The sequence below is a fragment of the Vanellus vanellus genome, assembly GCF_965231255.1.
Source record: "Vanellus vanellus genome assembly, chromosome: 6".
Classification (NCBI taxonomy): Eukaryota; Metazoa; Chordata; class Aves; order Charadriiformes; family Charadriidae; genus Vanellus; species Vanellus vanellus.
This window is the reverse complement of record NC_138911.1, coordinates 9707693-9730943: the sequence shown is the minus strand read 5'-3', so window position 1 is coordinate 9730943 and position 23251 is coordinate 9707693. Positions and strand designations below refer to the sequence as shown.

At 38.6% G+C, this 23251-nt stretch overlaps 1 protein-coding gene across 1 annotated transcript in view; it reads right to left on the bottom strand.

The window, feature by feature from the left end:
• Positions 1 to 1425, bottom strand: part of SPON1 (spondin 1) — a gene marked incomplete at both ends in the record, with an annotated part of 195472 nt that extends 194047 nt beyond the window's left edge. The window contains one exon of the mRNA XM_082484960.1: positions 1203 to 1425. Within this exon, the coding sequence (XP_082341086.1) occupies positions 1203 to 1425 (223 nt within the window). The remainder of the gene's footprint in view (positions 1 to 1202) is intronic.
• Between the last annotated feature and the right edge of the window lie 21826 nt (positions 1426 to 23251).

Below are 23251 nucleotides of genomic sequence, written 5' to 3'. Positions count from 1 at the left end.
AATAGTTAACCAATTTGTGGGAGATGTGCATTTCTTCACACCACAAAAAAATAAATCGATTCTTGGGGGGGGGGGGGGGGGGGGGAAATCACACAAATTTACAGGCTGGTGCCCAAAACTAGTTAATCACTGCTGCAGATGAATTTTTCAACCTTTAAGAGAAAGTGATGATTATGCTACACGCACACTTTTTTCTCCTTATCTCTAGCAAGATTCCCATGTTCATGCAATGGGAAAACATTGCTCTTTGAACTGAATCTAAGGAAGATCAGGAGAAACACTTAAAAGAAACTCTCAAAATTTGTTTTCCAAAGTGATGCCTATAAAGTACATTAGTTACAGTACCTAAAAATGTCCAAGTTCTTTTCAAAGTGCTTTTAAAATACAAAGTTAAGTCTTCCTCCAAGAAGGTTTGTTTCCAAAGGCGTTATATGGTGAGGCAGAAAAAGTGACCCCAAACTGCCTTTGCCTATTAATTAGAAAAATACACCAAAATGTGCTTTGGAAGTTAATTTCAAGGATTGCATGTGAAATGCTCAGAGGAGAACGAATGCCTCCATCTCTTATTTACAGTGGTCATTAGCACCGTCTCTGCCTCTTTCCTGTTTGAACCATCTGTTCATTTCCCCAGGAAAAAAAAAAAAAGGGGGGGGGGGGGGATAAACATAAGTGGAAAATGTGGGAAGTTGGTAGTGTGCTGCATCACTGTTTGCCCATATGCTAACTCGTTACGTTAACATTCATATTTCAGGGCAAGAACAATTAGCTCCGAGTTTCCTCTCCTTCCTGCTGAATGTTAACGCTTCTCCTATTCACTGTGTTATACTTAAAGGGATAGGAAGAAAGCCTATAGAAGTAGGTAACCGGGGGAAGAGTGTGTGTTTTGTATCACATCGACTTGTGATCTTCTGCTAGCGCTGAGCCGGCAGAGAGGATTCATAAAAGAAAGGAAATTCCTCTTAATACTGAGTTAATGTTTGGGAGTAAAGTGATACTGTGAAATCCAACTCCCTCTCGCTTGTCATGAAAGCATCCCCAATAAAGTAATGCGTGGGAGTATATTACCCTGCCTTAACCCACACAGTCACACACACACACGCCAAAAGGGATACAGAGATGACAGGCAGAGACACGTTATAGTTTCAGAGGCACTTGTCCTGACCATTATCGTTAGCAGGGGAAGTAGAGGATGGCCAACTTACCCCGGTAACTGTTTCCAGGCTTGTAAAATTCTGGATCGCCCTCCACCCTGAGGCTAAATTCATTATACCCTTCCCTCCGGGTGCCTTGGGCTCGCAGGATCCGACTGCAATATCCCTCGGATTTCGCGGCTTTCTCCAAGGTTTCGTCAGAAAAACCCTTCGCCACCAAGGGGAAAGTCAACGCCAGAAGCCGCAGGGCTAGAGGCTGCAGATGCGCTCCCATCCTCGCCGCTCCCCACAACTTTTTACGGTCGGGGCGGCGGCGGTGCCGGCGAGCGCGGCGGCGAGGGGAGCCGGGCCCGGGGGGCGGGCAGGGCAGCACGGGCAGCCCGGCCGCGGTCAGCCCCGGCCGGCAGCGGCCCCCAGCATGAGGCTGCCAGGTCGGAGGGACCGGCTCGGCGGCTGCCGGGGAGAGGGAGGGGAAAAAGCAGGGAGGGGGCAGAGAGGAGGGGAGGGGAGGGGAGGAGAGAGGGAGGGAGGGAGAGAGGGAGGGAAGTCTGATCTTGCCCAGATCCCGAAGTGAAGTGCTGTTTTGTTTCAGAGCGTGTGATTAGCAGCTCGGTAATGTTTATTTAGCCGAGCTGAATTCACAGGGTTTGGTGAAAGAGAGGAGCACTGGGGACGCTGCTGTCTCCTAGACATCCAGCGCAGCAGCGGCAAGAGCTGCTGCCGCTTGGGCTAAGCCCACAGACCTGACATTAATCACCCGCATTCCTGCCAAAGTCCATCGTTACTGTGGGGATAACAAGGCTCAAAGAATTTCCCGTTACCCCCCGACCCCCCATCTTTCTCCAGACCAGCAGACTTGGTAAACATCATCAACTAAATCAGTGCAGATGGACCGAGACAGCGGCTTGCTCTCTGCGCACTTGACAAGCAAGGAGCATAAGCTGCAGCTTCTCGGGTGTAAGCATCTCGAGTACCACAGAGGAGAGAGATGGAGAGAGGTGGATGTGCCAGAAACACGAGATTCATTTCTACATTGCCCTGCAGCTCCGCATATCAGAGTTGCGGGCTACATAAGTGTACACGCATGCACACCGCGTACACACAACAGCTGTGAACACTGTCCACCTGAGTGAACATGGGAGGTCTTCTCCAACACTTGGGAAAATCCAAACAGATGAAAACAGGAGAAAGCAGAAAGACCAGGCCTCATTATTTTGCCTTTATATAAGGCACATTGAGGCACAATGACGCTTATCTAAATCCATAAATGAATACAGCAGGACAAAAAAAGTCAACCTAGACCCCACGGGTCATTAACTCCAGAATGTTGTTCTTCTCTTATGCCTCTTCTCCCCAAATGCTGCTTCTCCCTCTTACTGCTTTGTAAGTGGAGGGGAAAGTCAGAAAGGTATGTCCTCAATCAGGACGCTGGATGTACAAGAGGGCACAAAACCCTTTCTAACCACTTTCTCCGAGACAAAACTGTAGCAGATTGATGAATACAACTGCATTTAAGCACAGCTTCCAAGCAAGTATGGGAAATAGCAAGCAGCTTGAAACCCTCAAGGTACGTACGAAGGCATTTGCTAGTATCAGATTTGTAAATTTTTAGGTTCCAAACTGACCTTTGAAAGTTGTTTAGTAACAAAAATAAAGGTGTTCCTTCTTCAAGGTCTCTGTGAGGATGCTGAACGTTTTACTTTCTGGAAGGTTACTTGCCAAGAGCTTTGCTACAGTAAGCTGGTCTATATCTTAGTCTATGTTATGTGTTTATAAAGAATGTAAAACGAGCACATCCTCAAAATACATGTTCAGTAAAGACAGTTAGTGTTAACAGTTGGACGAGATTTTAGCTTTTATTGCAAATATAGTTATTGACAATGTGCATCCACATGCTTCTGAAGAGGTGCCAGTCAAAGCTTTTGTAACTGCACTGAACAGTAGCATCCAAGTCTTAGGCTTAGGCACCTGCAAAAGTGGCCATAGTACCACCTACATTGCTTCTGCCAGACTACTTGGAGAGCCACGCCGACTGTAGAGTTTTCCACGGCTGAGAGAAGGGTTTAACTGTGAGAAGATAAAAGCACAAGTTGTTTTTTCTATTCCTGTCATCCTGTTGAAAGAGCAATCCTGATTTCCAGGGTACTCTGTCAGATCGTCTGCCTCCACTCAGCCCTCTCCCTTCACAGTTCTCCTCCCATCCAACCTGCCAGTACGAGGGCAACTTGACCCATCGTCTTCAGGGCAACCATACTGCTTTTGCTACTGAAGCTTTGAGTTTGGTTGGTTATGCAGAATATTTAGTTGCATGCTTCCGAAGACCCACATTTGTTTCGGTAATTGACTACAGCTCAGCAATGTCATAGACTCTTGGGCATCATTTGATCACTATGTTCAGCCCATTCATCTTACGAGAACAAGGTTCATTTTATCCAGGTTCTTCAGTCAAATGTATCAGTGAAGAAAAGCAAACCAATACACAACTGAAAATGACAAGACAGCTATAACTGTACTGGTATAAGATGCCTGTGAATTTGCTTCATTCTCTATACTTGACTTCTCATTTCTTTTGCTGAGATTGATTGAAAAGCAATTACCTGACTGAAGCATTCACGGTGGGAACCGCACACACTTCTGCACAATCTGCCTTTGTTCTGAGCCAGAGTTCTGGTTTATAACTCAACACTCCTCCGAGGATTTCATTTCAAGTCCCTCTTCACATTTTTTTGGTTTTTATATGGTACCAAACACATTCGAAGTTAACTAACTCATCAGCATCTATCGACGCTTTAAGCTTACAATAGATCCTATATCTTTTACTTTTTTACCCCTGAGTTGGCCTGGCCTATTACTTCTAGTTTCCGTTTTGTTTAAAAGCTAAAGCATTGGAAAGTTTCCTAGAAAGGTATAATACAGCGTGTCTTGTTAAAAGTGAATGGTTCAACTTAGCAACTGATACAGATAAATTAACTTGCACTGCCTACAGCCGTGAAATGACTAATTTGTTGTAGAGGTGGTTTAGAATATGGGCAATGTCATTAAGCATGGCCATCCTCAGGGTTTTCTATTTGTTCTACTAATTAGTGTGTGTTTGCCTAAAGCATCTAGCATGATGTATCAGTCAAAGATGCATGCAAACTGATGAATCCAACCATCCATGGCAAATTTAACAGAGAAAGCTTCGTATCTTAGAGACTGCAGCGCTGCTTTTCTTTGTGTACTTTCTGGGATGAATAAAGTTGCTGTCCATGACTATTAGGCATAACAATCATTACTGCTGTAATATCGCATCTGATGGAGCTGTAATGGTTGGAGGAAACTACCCTCGCCCCCACAAAGTGGGCTTTCCTAAAAAACAAAAGCATTCCACAAGATCTGCAGTCTTTCTTACTTTTTGCTCTTCCAATAAGGAGCTCATTTTTAAACAGCATTTTAGAAGACTGCACTAACTACTGCAGAATATCTCTGCGTTGACTGGAAGATATCATAGGTGGCGTTTCAAAATTTTTCTTTCCTTCTGCTTCTATGATTTCAAATAGCTATTTGAAGTCTTGGGAATTCTCTACAAGGCGACATGTGCAATGCAATGCTTGGCCATGCAACACCTGATTTAAGGCCCCTAGCCCTCATAGTAAACCAGCGCCTCAGGTAAATGTCTCAACTGATTGTAAGATTATTGGACCCCATAGAATAGTAAGGTCACAGGGAAGAGGCCAACAAAACTAGCCAATAAGAAACATCAAGGTGACTAGTGCCCTAAGTTTCATGGCCATCAGGTGTTTGATAACTTTACTGGGCTGTAGGACTCGCCTTCCCAAACCCAGGAGCTGGAAGCTTAAGCCCAGCTTTAATATATTATATAAATAAACATAGTAATAATAATAGGGAGATACATCTCTTTCAAAAGATGACTGGCAAGAATGATGCCTACTCTTTTACACGAGATCTGGCGATTAAAGTATTTATTTAGGATGTCAGAAAGACTTGGGTTTCAATTCCTTGCTTGGTTTGCAGGTGTTCAAATCCTTCTCTCTCGTTTCTCAGGAAGCTTCTAACCATGAAGCTCTAAGTCTTCTGGAAGCACCTTCAGTCCCCTCATGGGAATGTTAGATTTCTAAAGTTGAGCCAAAGCTCAAATGAATAGCCAAAGAGAAAGTGAAGGTGGCTCTTTCAATTAGGATGCATTTTCTGGAGACTGAGATCTAGGTGCCTTTTCTCCCTCAGAAGACATTCATTGTATTGGGATCAATAGCTATTCAGTGTTCAGGTGATCACCTAACATTGGAAGTTTGCAGTAAGTGCATCCTGAATACCGCTACCAAATTAAGTGATGTAGGTTGAGGAAAGTCCTGTAAAGATCTTTTCCTCATGAACTAAATATTTAGCTGCTCATCACTGCCAAGACAGAGGTCACTGCTGTTCGGGTGAAGGAAGAGTGCATCAGATGACTGGCAAATAATACTGCAAAACAACCTGCAATAAAACCTCTGGTGACCGGAAGAGTAAGCAGAGAATTTGAGGACTGCACTTTCAAATATGCCTATCCCGTTTTTAGACCTTTAGGTCTTACTATAGATCTAAGTATTAGTCTAATTTGCATATCTCTCTCCCACCCCCCGAGCAGTCACAGTCAATTTTCTTAAACAAGATAGAAACTTCCTCTATTGATTTAGATAGAATAACAGTCCCATTGCTAGTAAAGTTCCCCTCTATCTACAGCAGGAATAGGGCTTTTCTAATACCGATTAGTCCATGCTGCCTTTGAAGCCTGTTTAGAAAGAGATGTGGTGATATCTGTTGTCCTATAAGACAAAGGAAAGGACTTGGGAGGCACTTAAGATGATTTCTTATGGCTCTGTAGCACTGCTCTCAACTTCCATTCTCTTAGGAATCTAAGAGGTGAAGAGTAACGACAGTAAGTGTTTGCAGAGGTCTGTTCATCATTTATACTACTGTCAGTCAATACAATGCATCTCCAATATTGAAGTTCCCAGTAGCTCAATTACATTTGCCTGTTTAGTCATGCATGTCTTCAGAATATTTTCACACTGACAATACAGAGAGTTTTCATTTCTAATACATTTTACAGAAATATTTGGTTCCTGACATGATGAGAATAACATCATACATATTATTAGAGAAACACCGCAATGCTGAGAGAAAGAGAGGGGGAGAGAGAGAGAGGCTCTGTTAAGGTTCCTTTTGGGCTTAACTGGGGCAAAAACTGAATGAAGTTAGAAAACCGTGGGACAAGACGTGTGTTTGAAAGAGCACAGAGGCCACAAAAGATCTAGAAAAGTCGTGTCAACCCCTGGGTAAAACAGGCAGAATGGGATTTAAACTAAGGCTGCTCTTGAATGGATCTTTCAAGACCAAATGTTGACAGAAACTCATCTTCCACACTCCGTCTATTTTGGGGAAGAGGTTTGCTAAGGAAAGACCCAGATTTCTTGGAATATTTAAACTCAGGATTCCTTCCAATACCAAAGAGTAAATATGTTCTTAAAAAATCTCTCCCTTTATCCCACACGACTTGAGCTATCTTGGGAATCCCTGAAAACTCCCAAGAGTAGATTAAACAGAACTAGTTTCTCCAAGCCCAACGTGAGGCTTTATTTACCTCTAAGGAAATTCATTGCCCCAAATCTGGAACACCAGCAATTTCTAGGTCACATCTCCAATTACACCTGACTGTCTTCCTCACCAGTCCCTGCCTTTAGAACTTCTCTGGTGGGGGAAGAGAGGACAAGTTCCCTCGTGCTCCCCTCTAGTACTTCTGCCAGCCCCCCCCTGCTGTACCTCACCCAGACGCCCATCACTGCTCCCTTGCCATTGTTCCACCGTCACTGTGTCCATGGTCACCTTGGCCAGGACCTTTTACCACAGAAAAGTTCAGCTCAAAAAAAAAAAAAAACCAAAAAAAAAAAAAACCACACACACCACCAACCCAAACAAAATACACCACAAAAAAACACCCCAAACCTCATTAAGTTCACCTATGCTCCTTCCAAACTAAACCACACAACAATAAGCCTTCAAGGGTTTGTGTTAATTTAAAACCTTAATCCCAACCCAAAATTCAGCATCTTGGTAATTTATTCAACCACCTTTCACTGATTTTACATGTTTGCTGGTTCTCTTGCATCAGCCTTGACCTCTAACTTGATCAAATCTGGCTAAAATGCCAACGAACAATAATCAACCTGAATTCAGCTTTTCAGCATCTTTTGCTATTTAGAGCTATTCAGTATTTTCTTATCACCATCTTAGTTCTTGAATTGTTCAACAGACGTAGGTTGGCTGTAGATTGGTTACTGCTTTGACTTGCTCACCCTGCATTTTTATTCCTCTAAGACATTTGATACATGATAAAGCTGCTGTTTTTTTCAGTAGCTGAGCTCTGAAAGTTGTAAGGAGCTTCCAAGAACGGCCAGAATAAATATTCAGGGCAAACATTAATATAAATTCAATTTTGCATACAGAAGAGCTTCTTTTTTTACCAATTCCTAGGCTGGATGTTTTTCCAGGAAGAACATAAAAGACAACTTATGCAGTCAAAGAAAATGATTGGTTTATATAAGGACAAATAATTTATAAAAACATTCACCAAGCTTTACATACACCTAATATTTATTCAATCAATCCATCCTCTCTTTTAAAAAATATTTTTATAGGGATATAGTAAGTAATTAAAGCTTCAATCAACTCTGATAAGAATAGGACCTAATTACGTAAATACTTGCCCAGACTACAGTAGCAATTAAATCTTAAATGTGGAAAGAAAATGCTCCTTGAGAAGTAACACATCCTATCAACATAAAAGACCCAAGCCCAGTAATTACATCACCTTTGAAGATAAAAAACAACCCAAGACCAACAACAAACCCAACCAAATAGATAGGGGGAGGATGAAAAAAAATCTTTGGGATTTCTGGCACTGACCACAAAATCAAGATGAAAGCATAAATATAAGGCGATACCATCGGTGAACTCACTGACACATTTGCCAACCGGGACTATGAATCAAGCATACTGATGTTTGCAAAATAGAATCATCTCCCAAAGCAAGCTTTTTACAACAACCTCCTGCTACATGTTATGAATTTATTTTGTCCATGTTCTTCTGTTGAATCCAGTAGCCCTTCTTCCTTTTAAATAATATATTTACTGTAAAATGTTGGGCTTATGCATCTTTTTTTCATATATGATTAGATGGCAGCTTTATTTGAACCTCAGACTGCAGTTTACAGACTGTTGACACTTCCATTACAAGATCCATTGTCCTCAGGAATCTAAATCAGCCACTTCTATCTTCAATCCAATGCAAATTAAATATTTGGAAGTACAATGAATTCTAAGGAGGGCTTGTGGTGGTGGTGTGTGCGTGTTCATCTGACATCAGCAACGTACCGCCAAGGAGAGAGCACGGCCATGCTGAGAGTGCAGGGCTAAGAAGACACTTGCATTGCAGAATTCATTCTGCCACTGAACAGTTGGGCTGAATCTGAGCTCACTGTGTCTCTCTGTAGCTCCGTTCACTGTCAGATAGGAAAGCACAATATCTTTGTAAAGCACCGATATCTACAGATAAAAAACATAACCTAGGAATAGCTAAGGTCTATGTATTATTACTGCATGCAATGGTTAAAGCTCTACAAGTCTTAGAACATGCTTTCAAAGCTGGTTTTGGGCACTGAAAGATTTTTAGAAAGTTTTCTTTCAGCGTATTTGTGCAATTCACAGTTATGTCAAGTACTGCTAGATATTCATGAGGGTCACTAGAAGTGCAGATGGAGAACAGATAGTCACAATCCACAGAATCTCTGCAGTTGGGGATAACAGGAATTAAAAAAAAAAAAAAAACAAAACAAAACACAATAGTTCTCCAACAAAGTTTCTTAAATCTCAGACTTCCAGTTCAAACATTAAAGGAGCTTTGGGAAATCTTTCAAAGATTTACAGACCTATTTCTTTTTCATATCAAAGGAAGTTTTGTGGCTTCAATTTAGAAAGGAATCTAAACTATCTGACAGCAAATGAGTAAAAAAATACATATATGAAAAACTTCCAAATATGTATATTTATACACATGGAAAAAATCACATGTTAAAAGTTAATATTTCTTGCTTGGTAAACAGATGGAAGATCAACTAGGCAAAAGGTACTATGCTAATGACGTACTTCATTGCAAGTTCTGTGGACACATCATCCTATTTTAATTGTCATCAGCATATGAGGTTAAAATTGCAAGCTGGTAATGCAAAACAGTGTTTGTGGGAGGAGGAAATATCTTTTTCCAGAGCAGCTGGTATAGCTGAAAAAAATGGACAAGCTTTCAAACACACCAGCCCTTCCGCAGGTCTGAAAAAGAGCTATTTTCCAAAGCTAAATGCATGTTCACAACAATTTCTCAGAGTTTAATTAGCTACACATTCATTAGACTATCTCTGTGAAGAAAAGTAATTGGTACCTATGAAGTAAAGAGAATGTTAAAGGGAGGGAAGGAGGGAGGTGTCAGAAAGAGAGGAGGAGGGTGATAAGTAGGTGAAAAAGAGTTATTTTATAGCCTACAGAATAAGCAGAAGTTAGTGTGGGAGAGGAATACCAGAGTGTGCCGTAAACCAATGTCTCTACTGAGCTCCTGGGTTTTGGTGTCCCATATTGTGCTAAAATTTGCAGGCTCAATTTTGGAAAATATTATGCAAATTTACCTTGATAAAAACAGAGATGTTAAAGAGACTGTTTTCTGGCAAATGTTTGGAAATCACAGCTGGGCGTCTTGCCCATTATAGATCTCCCCAAAACAGTTCACCTGGCGTACTGGGAGAGAATGTCACTTTCTTTGAGGTGCAATCCATCAGAAACTACAAGCACAATGATGAGTAGAAATTTGCCAACAAATCAATAATTTTTTTTAGTATCAGTTTCACAAGTCATATCTTTTGCCCTGAGCAGACAATGAAGTCTGACAGTCTCCAGACTTCAGTTCTGTAAAGTGACAGAGATTCACTGGAATATTTCTAGGTGAATCAGAAGAATTACGAAGATAAATTCCAGACACTGAAATACGTACACTACTTTAACGCCACCCTCGAAAAGGCTAGAATCCAGTACCTTTATGAAGTCTATGTCTGTTTGTCTGCCTATTTGGGTTTGTTGTTTTGGGGTTTTTTTTGTTTGTTTTTTTTTTAATTAAATCACAGAAACAGCAAAGTGGAAGGGATTTCTTGAACTACCAAGTGTCCCACCTTCTCCTGTCCAAAGCAAAATATCATGTAATACCATATTTGATCAAACCCCTTAAGTCCTTATGATTTTTTCATCATTACTTTGCACTGCCAAATATGAAAATCCATTGTAGATCACAAGTGTCCAAAACTAGTGATTTTATACCAAAAAAAAGCTTAGAATTCCACAGTCACAATTGCCTTCCGAGATACCCTTGCTTGGCTGGGCTTTCTAAAGCCTCCTGTGTAAGCACTTCAAGTGCTGTGACAGGCCTGGATATTGCATTGGTCTTGTCAAGGCTAAAGAGACCCTCACAAAGACCATGGACTCTGCACCTAGACCTTACAAATGAGATCTTTCTTCACCCCAGCTGCCTTTGGGATTTGAGCTAGCAGGCGTTCACACATGTTGTGTTCTCAATATTCCCAAATGCAACTTGGATTATTATTGTCTTTTAAGATATTCTTAGAGCACTAGAAAAGTTGAAAATTGTATCAATCGAAACCAAAGACATAAGAAAGGAATAAAAAAAAAGAGAAAATAGCTCTAAAGAAGATGCATGTGATAAGGAATCTAAGTATGAGATTAAACAGAAAGACATCACACTTGGAGACAGAAGTCCAGAGAGGATAGTTCTAGATGCTGCAAATAAGAACGGCAGTATATGCTATATAAGCCATAGTGATCTCAAAAGACTGATAGTATAGAAAGGAGTTTTGCGATGATTTTCATAAATCCAAAATAGAAAAAGTACACAAGATGAAGCCCTGACGACTGAAATGCACAAGATCAAAAAAAGCACAGGAACACAAAGGTATCTGGAGACAGTAGCACAGCCTTGGAAAAGTTCCAGTCCCCACAAGAAAACTAAACACATGACTGATTACACTTTTAAATTGGCTATGCACTCAGGAACTTCAGGAGTACTTGAGGAAATCGGTCTTCATTTCTTTGACAAAAAATAATTAATGCCACAGACTGTGAATAATGCAAAGCCATAAACTTGATGAGCTGTGGTGGGAGAAGGACATATAACTAGAGAGAATTACTTGATCATTAAGTTCAGTCCCCTCTAATTTTAGATAAAAAGGTAATAGCTGCTTTTAGTCCCAAACAGCTCAGAGAATTCTATTACATCACTTAGACAAACATCAGAAGCCCAAAACAATCTCCAATATTTTGAGAGAAACTTTAAAACTGGAGTACCCTGTAGTTACTGTTGATCTGACCTGGAGCATATTTCTTACTGATCAAAATTTTTTCATCAATTTAATTCATAGCACAGAGACAAATATAATAAATTCGAGAAGCTTTAGTTTAAGATGAACGTGCCGTTTGAAATCATTGTAGTGCAAATAAGCAAGGCATATGGGGTAAGAAGGAACAGAAGTCAGTTTGTTTTATGGACCTGTGGCAGTCAGGTGCATTTGTAGTACAAAGAGCAGTTTATATTATTTTGTGACGTTTTTAAAATAAAACATTGGAAAGCACAGAGAACAGACCTCAAAGGGTCTTTTTGAAGTAGACCAAAGCAGAATCATAATTCTCAAAATTATTCCTGACCAATTCATATCCTTTTATGCAGTAAAGTGTCTACTACTTTGGAAATAGTTAAATTTTTTCTTGTGTTCGTGTTTATGGTTATTGTATCCATCTTATCCTCCTTCAACAGCACTACAGCCTTGCTAGTCATTCCCCATCTTCTACTTGTACAGTTGATTCTTCCCATCTGTCACATGCTCCATTCATCCTTACAAATTTACATTCTACTTCATATAATTTCTCCACAGGCCTACGAGTTTAACATGAGAGTAAAATCCAGCCTCACCTACAACTTATTGTTCATTCAATGTTATCACTTTCAAAGCAATTTGAGTAGGTCAGAAACATTTCAGTTGAAAAAAAAGTATTCTTGGACCACTGTTGATCAAAACCAGAACAATACTATTTCTTGAAATAGTATTATAAGTAATTATGAGTAGTGTTCAGTACAAGAGTACTGTGGAGTAACTTTTGAAAAGCACCATCAGTGGAAAATATTAATTATTAATTTACACCTCATTCACTTTAATAGACACCTTCAGAACAACAGACCATTTTATTCTTTAAAAAATTGTACGACATTATTAGTACATTGCAATATTTTTAAAAATTTCAATACAGAACAGAATTCCCCCGCCAACAAACAATTCCACCTGAATGTTTTCAGCATGACTGCAGTAAGGCTAAAAATAACAGAGGTTATGATCAATATGCTCATTTTAGAATTTAAATCAGAACAAACAATGGAAATTGGACTAAAGCAGTTATTGTGGAGACTGCACTTTGAAGAAGAATTGTTAGGAATCTGATCCAAAGTTACAAGTCAAGTAAATTTGCACTGAAATAAACTTCATAAAATAACATATGCCCAAATTACTTGAATGAAGACCTTGAAAATCCTGAACTGACTTTTTTAACTTAAATGCTCAAACTGTGATATTATTATAGGGAGCAAGTATATCTACACTTCACAATTTTATTAGTAAAATGTGTGGGGAAAAAAGCAATTTTCCTACTGCAAAGTTTAATTTGTTATCTTTTACCAGTATATAGAGGTACATAAGCGCATCTCTAATCCTATTTTCATGTCCACTTAAGTTTATTAGATCCGTTGTTGAGAACTCACGATCACCCTCTGCCTTTTACATACGCTATTAATGACTTTAATCGAGAAGCTGTAAAGTGAAGGTTTAGTATTTTGTAATAAGGAAGTCTTTATGTTCTTCCACTTAGTGAAATACAGCATGTTACTACTCAGTTCCACAGTGGACCCCATTTATGAAACATTAGTCACAATACAACTATTGACAAATGTGCTCTTTATGACTATGAATTAATCACTGGAACAATCCTATGAAACTTTATAGCAAAAAATGCACTGGGCAGGCCATAACACTTTCAACAGATATTTTTAAAAGTGTTAAGATATATAATGACATGGACAGAAGTACCTCTGTTGGTTTGTCACTAACTAAATCCCAACCAGCTTTGTGCTATATTATTGGTTTCTAATGTTTGATAATGAAAAAATATGTACAGTCTGGTTTAAGAATATAAGTTCTAGACAGACAGGCAAGAGCTTTTGAAAACTAGACAGAATTTGGAACAGAAAATGTTTTTTAGCTTGTCCTGAGAAATTATTAGAAATTTGAAGCTGTCTAAAAGAATAGCAAGAGATTTTTATAGATGTGTACACAAATGTAATGGCATCAACTGTGATTTTAAAAAAAAAAATCCTATTTCCATAGCTGCAAGTTTAACAAGGCCATAGCCTGATCTCATTGAAATAGAGAGAAAAATAATCTTCTAATGAAGCAAGGTATCTTCTTACTTGAAGATTTATTTTTTTTTTTTTAGTACCTGGACAACCCGTCCCATGGGAGAGCCTTTTGGGAGTCAAAATGCTTTCTGACTTATCTTTCCAGACACACAATTCTACTTTCCTCAAATTTCAGATGAAGGGTCAGAGCCACGTGTACTGTGTAAATTCAGTACCTTCATTTGAGCTTCTTCATATGCACTGGGAAGTGAAAAGATTGATAAAAGGACCCTGTGATTTGTTTGATTTGGTCTGTTCTACTCCAACTGAAAGTACGACGACACTCCTTTATCTTATCTATTCTCCCACTGTAACAGGAAAGCTGTCTTTAAAAAGACAACACACTGTTGAAGCAGAAATATATTATGCACAGGGAAAATCTGAATAATATTTGATGAGGGATGACATTTTTGAAAAATGATTGTGGATCATTTAGAAAAGTTTTCTTTCAAAGACATCATTCATGAGGCATTTTGTACAGCTAGGTATCTTGTATCATGGGGGACAGCTGGAGACAAAATAGGTCAGTAAGAAATGCTTTCCTGTAAGAAAATTAGACATAAAATTACAGCCTGGAGCAGAAGTTTCTTAAAAATATTCTTTTGCTGTACTGATTGCAAGAATTTATGATCACATACAAGTCCTTGCAATTTAGTTAATTTATGCAACGTATGAGGGCACATAGGAAACACTTAGAAAATAGGCTGCTGAGGTACAACTATTGAAACATACGGAGGAAGAGACAAAAACAAGCAGATTTTTCCAGAATCAGAGAAAATCAGAACTTCAACTTCTAGAAGAAAAACGAATCGAAAATAAGTAACTGCAAATTAAGAGTAACTAACTCATCTGTGTACCTAGAGTTTGTGGCCATAAGTAAACTGGGGTTCAAAAATACCTTTAAAATTCCATTTTAAAAGTCACAGCTTTTCAAAGCTTAATTACAGATGACACTTAAGGAGGTAGAACCTTAAAAAAAAAACACAAAAAAAATACAAAACAAAAAATACAAAACCCACCACCCTCACTTCTCAGTGTTTCCATTGTGTAATCTGACACAGGTAATAAATTATTCACTTGTAAAGTCTTAATGCTTTTGTGCCATCCAGACGGACCTGGACAGTCTTGAGAGCTGGGCCCATGGAAACCTCATGAAGTTCAACAAGGCCAAGTGCAAGGGTCTGCATGTGGGTCAGGGCAATCCCAAGCACAAATACAGGCTGGGCAGAGAATAGATTGAGAGCAGCCCTGAGGAGGAGGACTTGGGGGTTATGATGGATGAGAAGCTCAACATGAGCTGGCAGCACATGCTCACAGCCCAGAAAGCCAACCCCATCCCAGGCTGCATCAAAAGAAGAGTGGCCAGCAGGTCAAGCGAGGTGATTATGCCCCTCTACTCTCATGAGACCCCTCCTGGAGTACTGTGTCCAGCTCTGGGGCCCCCAACATAAGAGGGACATGGATCTGTTAGAGCAGATCCAGAGGAGGGCCATGAAAATAATCAGAGGGCTGGAGTACGTCTCCCATGAGGACAGCCTAAGAGAGTTGGGGTTGTTCAGCCTGGAGAAGACTTGACTCCAGTGAGACCTTATAGCAGCAGCTTTTCAGTACCTAAAGGGGGCCTACAGGAAAGCTGGGGAGGGATTCTTGATCAGTGAGTGTAGTAATAGGACAAGGGGTAACAGTTTTAAACTGAAAGAGGGGCGATTTAGATGAGATATTAGGAAGAAATTCTTTACTCTGACAGTGGTGAGGCACTGGAACAAATTGCCCAGAGAAGTTGTGGATGCCCCATCCCTGGAAGGGTGCAAGGCCAGGCTGGATGGGGCTTTGAGCAACCTGGTCTTGTGGAAGGTGTCCCTGTCCATGGCAGGGGGGTAGAACTAGGTGATCTGTAAGGTCCCTTCCAACTCTCACCATTCTATGATTCTATATACAACAGAATTTTACACTTCCTCTGTAAAGAAATCCTCATTTACTACAACAAGTGCATGACACCAGAGTAGCTGGTGACTAGTGTCTAAGCATTCATTTAGTTACCAACAAATTGGTAAGTTTAGTATTTAGAAATAGTTTGAATATTTTTGTTCTGTAATTTCAATTTTTTCTAAAGCCATAAATATCACATGCTGTATGATTTTATGAACACATAACATGTTAATTAACAAAGGGTGGTACTACTGCAGTTGCAAATTAACCATTTAAAAATTCAAAACCACCAGAAAATGCTCTAGAAACAACTAGAAACCCTTAAGACTTGGACAAACATGTTCCGTAAGCAGTAACTTGTTACTATGAGTCCGTGTTAAAGTCTCATGTGATTTCTGAAGAAAGCTAATAACACAGAAGTCAAGAGCTTGATGGAACATATTTATAATTGCACTATGAAGTTTTTGCCAAAGCCAAATAAAGTGTAGGCTGAACAGAGGAGAAACCAATGACAAGGTGATTAAAACAAACATACATACACAGTAGCCCTAAATATTTAGTTCCAGGACTTATTTGCAGTAACTGTGTGTTTCGGATAGTCTTTTTGGTCAGTTAGAAGCAAAATAAAGGAAGACAGTGTTGCAACCAAAACCCAACATGCTCCAGAAAGAGACAAAAGGAATACAAGATCCAGCTCCAGGGATTAGAGGTCTGGAGATAAAAGTCTCTAAGAGAAGAGTGAACACTTGTGTCAGAGTTACTTTGTGATAATTTTTAGATCATTGCAGTCTCAAAGCTGCTGTACCCCTCATAGAAAGAATACATTAAAAACACGAAATAATCTGAAAAGTATGGAGAAAGAACACCTTTAGGAGTGCCAGATGTCGCAGGGGTGGGAAGTTCAGCAACAAGAGGTGGTTCCTAAGATTACGGCCAAGCTCTCTTCATATGAATACAGGGTATCTCATTCCATTCTTGTAACTTAAGGGCTGATTTTAAGGCTTTTTCCCAAGTCGTTTGTTTGACCAGGAAGCTTGTCTGGCAATAGAAGCAAGGTAAAACATCCCTGTTGTCATTTTAACTCATTTCCACAAAAGCAGTGAATCATATAAAGCAAAGTGTAATTGGGGACATTTTTAAGGAACTGTATTTAGGAGCTTGGGTTTGTGTAGAAGTGGAAGCTAAGGAATGATCTGTGACAGCATTTATACAGCAGATATAAAACACCACCAACTCCCCCTTTAAAGCACAGACATCCTGTTGCTCTGGCTAAAGTTTGTGGTCATTGGTTACTCCTCACGTTTTTCAAGTAAAAGGTTTTAAGTCTTTGTCCAGACTGATAAGCATCTAAATTTGCAAACACAGAACTATACTTGAATTCAAATAAGTAGTCTTTAGACACAGGTCTTGGGAATCAAAATAAGGCCAGTAGAAATTCCATCTTCACTTTTTAAAAGATTCTGATGTTTCAACTGTTGCAGAATTGCATATTTTCGAGCTACAAAAGATACCGTAATGCTACTGACTGTTCCCAAAGCTAAGGGAAAGAATTTCTTTCAGAAAAGATGAAAGGTAAAGCACAGAAAACAACTATGCCTCAGTAGAGCTGGTGGAGTAAGAACAGTCTCCAAATCATCACTCCTTGTATATTATCAGCCTTCTAATTTTATGTAACTGACTGCAAGAAACAGATTAACAATAAAAAATGCAACAAGACATTTGTAGTCTGTGTTAAAGAAACCTCAGTCAGTCCTGACCTAATTAAGGTTATTTTTCAAGAGAACTTCCTCATAATGAAAATATGAACCTTTCCCTGAGATGCTGCCAGTGAAAGCTTCCTCTGGGATTAAAACTGTCTAAAGCAGAAGAGAATTAAACTAACTGGTGCCCCAAGTGTTTTGGTTTTTTGTTTGTTTTTTTTTTTTTTTTTATTAATGAATTGCATTTCTTTGTTTTACTTTCTGTTTAGGTGTTTAGATTTCTTTAGGTCTTTGCCATTGTCCCTCCCGCAAAACACATGTTCTGCCAAATGTGGATGAAGCTTTATTTTGGATTGTAGTTGTAGTTGTAATGGTAGGCAAATGCTACATTTCATAAATTAGTTCTTAAAATGATTAGTCTTATTGCAAAGAGAACTTGAATTGCACACTGAATGTTTAATGTATACCGAATGTGAAAAACAACATTGAATGTTGTAGAAACAGTAAGTCAACAGAATTTTGGAAAGGATGAGACATTTTTGTCTTTTGCACATACCTTTTGGAACACTAGTATATCTATTTCTACTAAACTACGGACTAAAAGTATTGTATGTAGCTAGGCTAAGAAGGGATTTCTTCAGCATTTTAAAGTCTCCTTTGCGCCTAGCTGAGGCAACCCGGAAAACTAACACGTGGGCTCAGAGCTGTCCATTGCTTCAGCCAAAGGCATCTCCTTTCTGGTTTGCAAAAATAATAGGTGTCTCTCCTCATCTTTGTGAGGGACAAACACAACTAAATATTCAGATAGACACCAAAAAACAAAACAAGTTAACTGTCCCATTGCACAGTATTGCACAGTTAGCTGAATGCAGGAGCTTCCAGCTCTGTCACCTCATGAGAGAGCAGCGACTGGTCTGTTCATGCCTAGTTACTCTTGTAAGAGATGGTTGAACAGTATAAAAAGCATTACGAGGCATTAGTCAAACCTTAGGGTTACGATCATGGCATCTGAAAGAGAGAGTTATCAAGGCAGACCCATCTTAAATGGTCTGACAAGTTCTTCAGCAGTAAGCAGTGCCTGACTAATCGGAGAAAGCTGAACTAGACCCAAACAAGTCTAGTCCAAGGGGAAATAGTAAATGTCATTAGATTAAGAGGAGTCTTATCTAGTCATTAAAAAAGTCTAACCTCTATCATCAGAATTTAAAAAAAAAAAAAAAAGATCTGTCTAAGTATATCCTTTGGAAGGTGTACATTAGGTGATAGATAAGTAGAAATAACACATATGCATTTGTGAGAATCTCTAATTTTGTAATTGCACATTTTTAGATGGCTTATTGTCTCATTTGATAAACAGAAGAATGATGCATACTAACTGGAGGCATAACTTTTTATCCTTCTGTTGTAATGCACAGCTTTGTACATTATTTATGGGCTCTGTCACCTTAGGCTTCTATACAAAACCAGCGCTAAATCCACAAGGTAGCTTTGGTGCCAAAAATACACAGAATCTTAAAATCCTCAGTCAATGCCACCCACCCATCAGATGCTTAAGTTTCCGTTATTAAAGATGTCTAGTTATGAGAAACAACACAGAATAATAAACAACCTTACTATCACAACAGATTCTTAAAACAGTACAATTCCAGAAGGAATTAATGCAGGAAAGCTCCTAATCAAAAAGGCTGGCACTTGTCTCCCTTTCGAGCAACGTGGAACACGTATGCCCCAAGCTTTGAACAGTTATTAGATACTAGGAATATCTCAGTTTTGGCAAAATATATTTCTGTTTAACATTGTTAAGCACATATGGCAACAGCCTTCTAACTGGTTGGTGCATATAGAGGAACTTACCATGGTTAAATCAGTCCAGTCTGGGGAGGGGGGATCACGGGCATCATCAGTTGACTAATACAGCACAATATGTTATTTTTGCACTCCTATGAATCTGTATTACACATTGGTTTTACAAAACAGCGTGAACATGGTTAAAAGTTGTCTCCACCAAGATGTTTTGCTGATAATACAAACTGTTTTTAAAATGGAAGAAAGTATTCATACTGGTATATTTACTATAAGGATGGGCTCCATATAAAAACACATATTAAAATCTGTGCATTTTGCTTTGTGCTCCTTCACTTTTCAGAAATCCTCCTAAAACATTGTATTTCCAGGCAAAGCTGGAAGATCTTGAAAGTAACACTGTTTAGAGCAGTAATGAAATCTTGATGCTCTGTTCAAAGAAATGGTAGTAGCAGCATGGTGTTTCAGGAACATTACTTGGCTCATTCAGAGTATGAATATAAATATGAAAAGTAGATATGGATGTTAAGTAGATTATGGAAGGACGCCAAGGGAGGGAAAGAGCGAGGTGCAATAAAGAACGCTTCTCTAGCTCATCTGACCCTGCAGTCTACAAAATTAACCATTCCATTGGTGTGCATATGCTTTTAAGTAATCCTAGTTTTTGTTCAGGACCATAATACCTTCAAGATCAACTCCTTTCACAGTGCAGCATTTTAGCATTTGTACTTTCAATCACAGGTAGGCAATTCAGGTAAAACAAACAAACAAACAAACAAAAAAAAATCCGGAAAAGCAATGGTTATTCAGAGGACAGATGAGTCTTTAGACAAGCTCCCTCCAGCTTCAGAGCTGACTCTTACTCCTACTGGAGTCAAAGAAAGTTATTCCAAAGATACTAATGAAATTAGTAATTTATTTTAGTTTTTAAACTTTTATCATTGCTTATTCTCCCTCCAAAGTTGCCTTAATGCAAAAGAGACACTGAGTGGCACTGGGAATTGTGCCTAGATCTACAGTGTTCATTCCAAATTTTAATGTGCTTTGGTTGACAAGGAAAGTCATGGCAATGGCTATTCTGTGTCAGTTTTTCAAATCTAGTATTACACAGCAATTTTTAGAAGTGAGATTGACGTTTTAAAAAAAAAAAAAAAAAATGCTCCTGCACACCAGAGGCAGAACACCGCTAAAAATCTGAATGGATAATGGTATTATAAGCTATCTGGATTCAAATAAACCTCAGACCAATAGATTAATACAAGTGGTAATATTGAGGAACGCTAAGCTGTGTTGATTTCCAGTTCTTGCTCATAGCACATACTGTTCCTACTTTATACATAGGTACATTAAATAGAAACTGGAATCATGGACCCAAGGACTCAAAATAGCAACCAAACATCGCATAAAAAAGTCACTTTTGGAAGTGGAAGACAGATAGACTAACTGAAGTATCTTGTGTATTTGGAATAAAGTTAACAATGTTATATATATTCACCTGTGCTCTAAAGATCAACTGAGTCATTTCATCTATAAAATCTATAAAGCAACATTTTATCAGACTTTTCTTTTTGTTATATTCTCTCAAAACACCATTTATCATCTTTAATTCTTTTATTTCTTGTCATGCATTTGTCTGAAATACTTAGATATAAATGCAGCCTGACTCCATTCCAAGACGTGTCCTTGTCCACAATTTTTGACATAGTGGAATAGGATTCTTTTATTGATCCTAAGCAAAGTAGAGCTCAGTTCGTAAAGCCAAAGACCACAAAGCTTAAGCTGGAGAAATGAGATCCTGCACTGGTACTAGGAAAAGACTAAATTATGTAGGTTTTGTTCAGATAAATGTCTTGTTAGACTGAACCATAGAACTTGACCAAGGAAAGAAATAAAAGTATAAACATGGTGGGATTTTAAGATTAAAATATATATTTTCAACAACATGCCACATTTCACTTTAAAAGGAGGAACTGTGTCTGCTATTGGAAGACTCACCCAACTCTACAAGTTTTTACTCACTGAAGTATTGCCGTAATACCTAGCAATGATTAATGTTATTATGTGAATAATGTAATATCTTACAGGTAGTAAATCTTCTACCTTATAATTACCTCCAGTTATTGGGAATTTGCGTTCTACAGTCTACTAGTTACATCCAATCAGAAAATTACAGAATCAGTGGCTTAGTTCCATTTAAACAAAAGTAGTAAACTCCTGGATCTGCAGTATTTCCCATGCACATTTCAATGAATTATACAGGTGCCAAGTATTTAAATAATTTATAACTACTCCAGTTCACTGGATTGATTACTTCAATCTTATGCCACTTTTTGAGAATTTTCTCAGAGAAAATATTTTGGGGGAGTTGTTACTCAAAGAGTTAAAGATTTCTTTATGTCATCAATCATATTACTTATAGTTTGATTGTCAAAGTATACGTGAAATTACAAGGGATTTACTACTACTTACAATACTCCTTTAATTACACTTAACTTCTAACCATTCTTCTTTCGATTAGCGAACAAGGAAGAACCTAAACCCCTACAGGGATTTTATGATTCAGTGTTTAGCATAAATTGCCCACTGATTTAGGATAACTTCTCTGACTTTCCCAATTCCTAGGCAAGGGCATTTATTCAGGAGGCAATTAAGTAATTTTGCCTCAATTGTTATCAAAGTAGTAAATACAAGAACTAAGCAGCAGCTTATTTACATACTAAAAGCTGGAGGCTGGTCTGTTGAAAAGTTTGTTAAATCTCCCAGTGCTTTCAGGAAAGCCTAGTCTGCAGCTTGAGAAATGTCTGAATCTATTTAGCACTTTAAAAGAAAAGCATAAGGAGGAAAGAAACCAAGGAAAATGTTTGGATTTCAACTTCCAGTATTTGGGTTTGCAAATAACTTATTCTACACACAGAGTACAGTTCTAGATCACAAATGATCCTAAAGCATTCAAATGCTGGATTTTGTTTAGACTTCTGAGATTAGAAGCCAAGCTTAAATTTAAACATCCAGAAAATTGAACACAATCAAAGAATTTCTAATTGCTTGAAAATTTAATTCCCCGAGGACTTCACAGCTTTAGAGATATATGCTAATTCTAATTGCATTTAACAACAACAAAAAAAAACAAACCACAACCCCCCCCAAAAACCAACTTTTAATGAAAAAATTACTCAGACTGAAAGTTTCAGCAACTAGACCTCAATAAGTATGGAGGCTTAACACCATGTGATCTTAGCTAATAATCTATCAAGTAGGATGGATTTGCGTTTTTAGGTAAATGATACAGAAGGTATTTCATGAGCAATTAGTGCTAGTGCCTGCAGTTTCTAGGAGATTTAAGAAGCACCAACACAGTTCTTTCCCCCTGCCCCGGGGTGGGGTGATGATCTTCATCATTAAGGTTTCTTCAGGGATAATTCAAGCTCCTCCAGAGAGTACTGAAAATCCATACATTCTGATTCAGATGTTTAGGACAGGAATAAATGTAATACTTCCTTAAGACTGACTTAGAAAAATTGCCCTTGTGAATTGAGGAACCGGGATAGAAAAATATGATTGAAGTATGAAAACAACAACATTTAAGCAAGTACCAGCAAGTCACACATGCACATTTCTGAGAGAATATTTGCATATTTTATTTCAATCACAACAAAGATATTTAAGCATATCACAGATAACAACCTGTTACCACTTTTTTCCTCAGCCTCATAGCCATGTCTATGGCTATTCATTATTTCACCTGACTTCATGTAATCCGATCTTCATCTGATTTCAGACTTCATTTTTAATACTTTTCTTTTATTCAAATTTAGAATGGGCCAAAAAAGAGGAATACTACCTCTCTAGAGGCTCACCAGGTTAATCAGTTAGGACCTGACAAAATACAAAAAGGATTCTCAAATTTTAAGATGTTAACTATATTGTAAAGTGGGGATGCTTCTACCAGCCTCAAATCTGTTGAAAGAGATTAAGCCCACTAATGCTACAGCTTGAGGAATTCAATGCTTCCAAAACAAGTCTTTATTTCAGGCTAGAGAATTATGTGCCAGAACCTGACAGTCTCCAGAGGCTCAAAC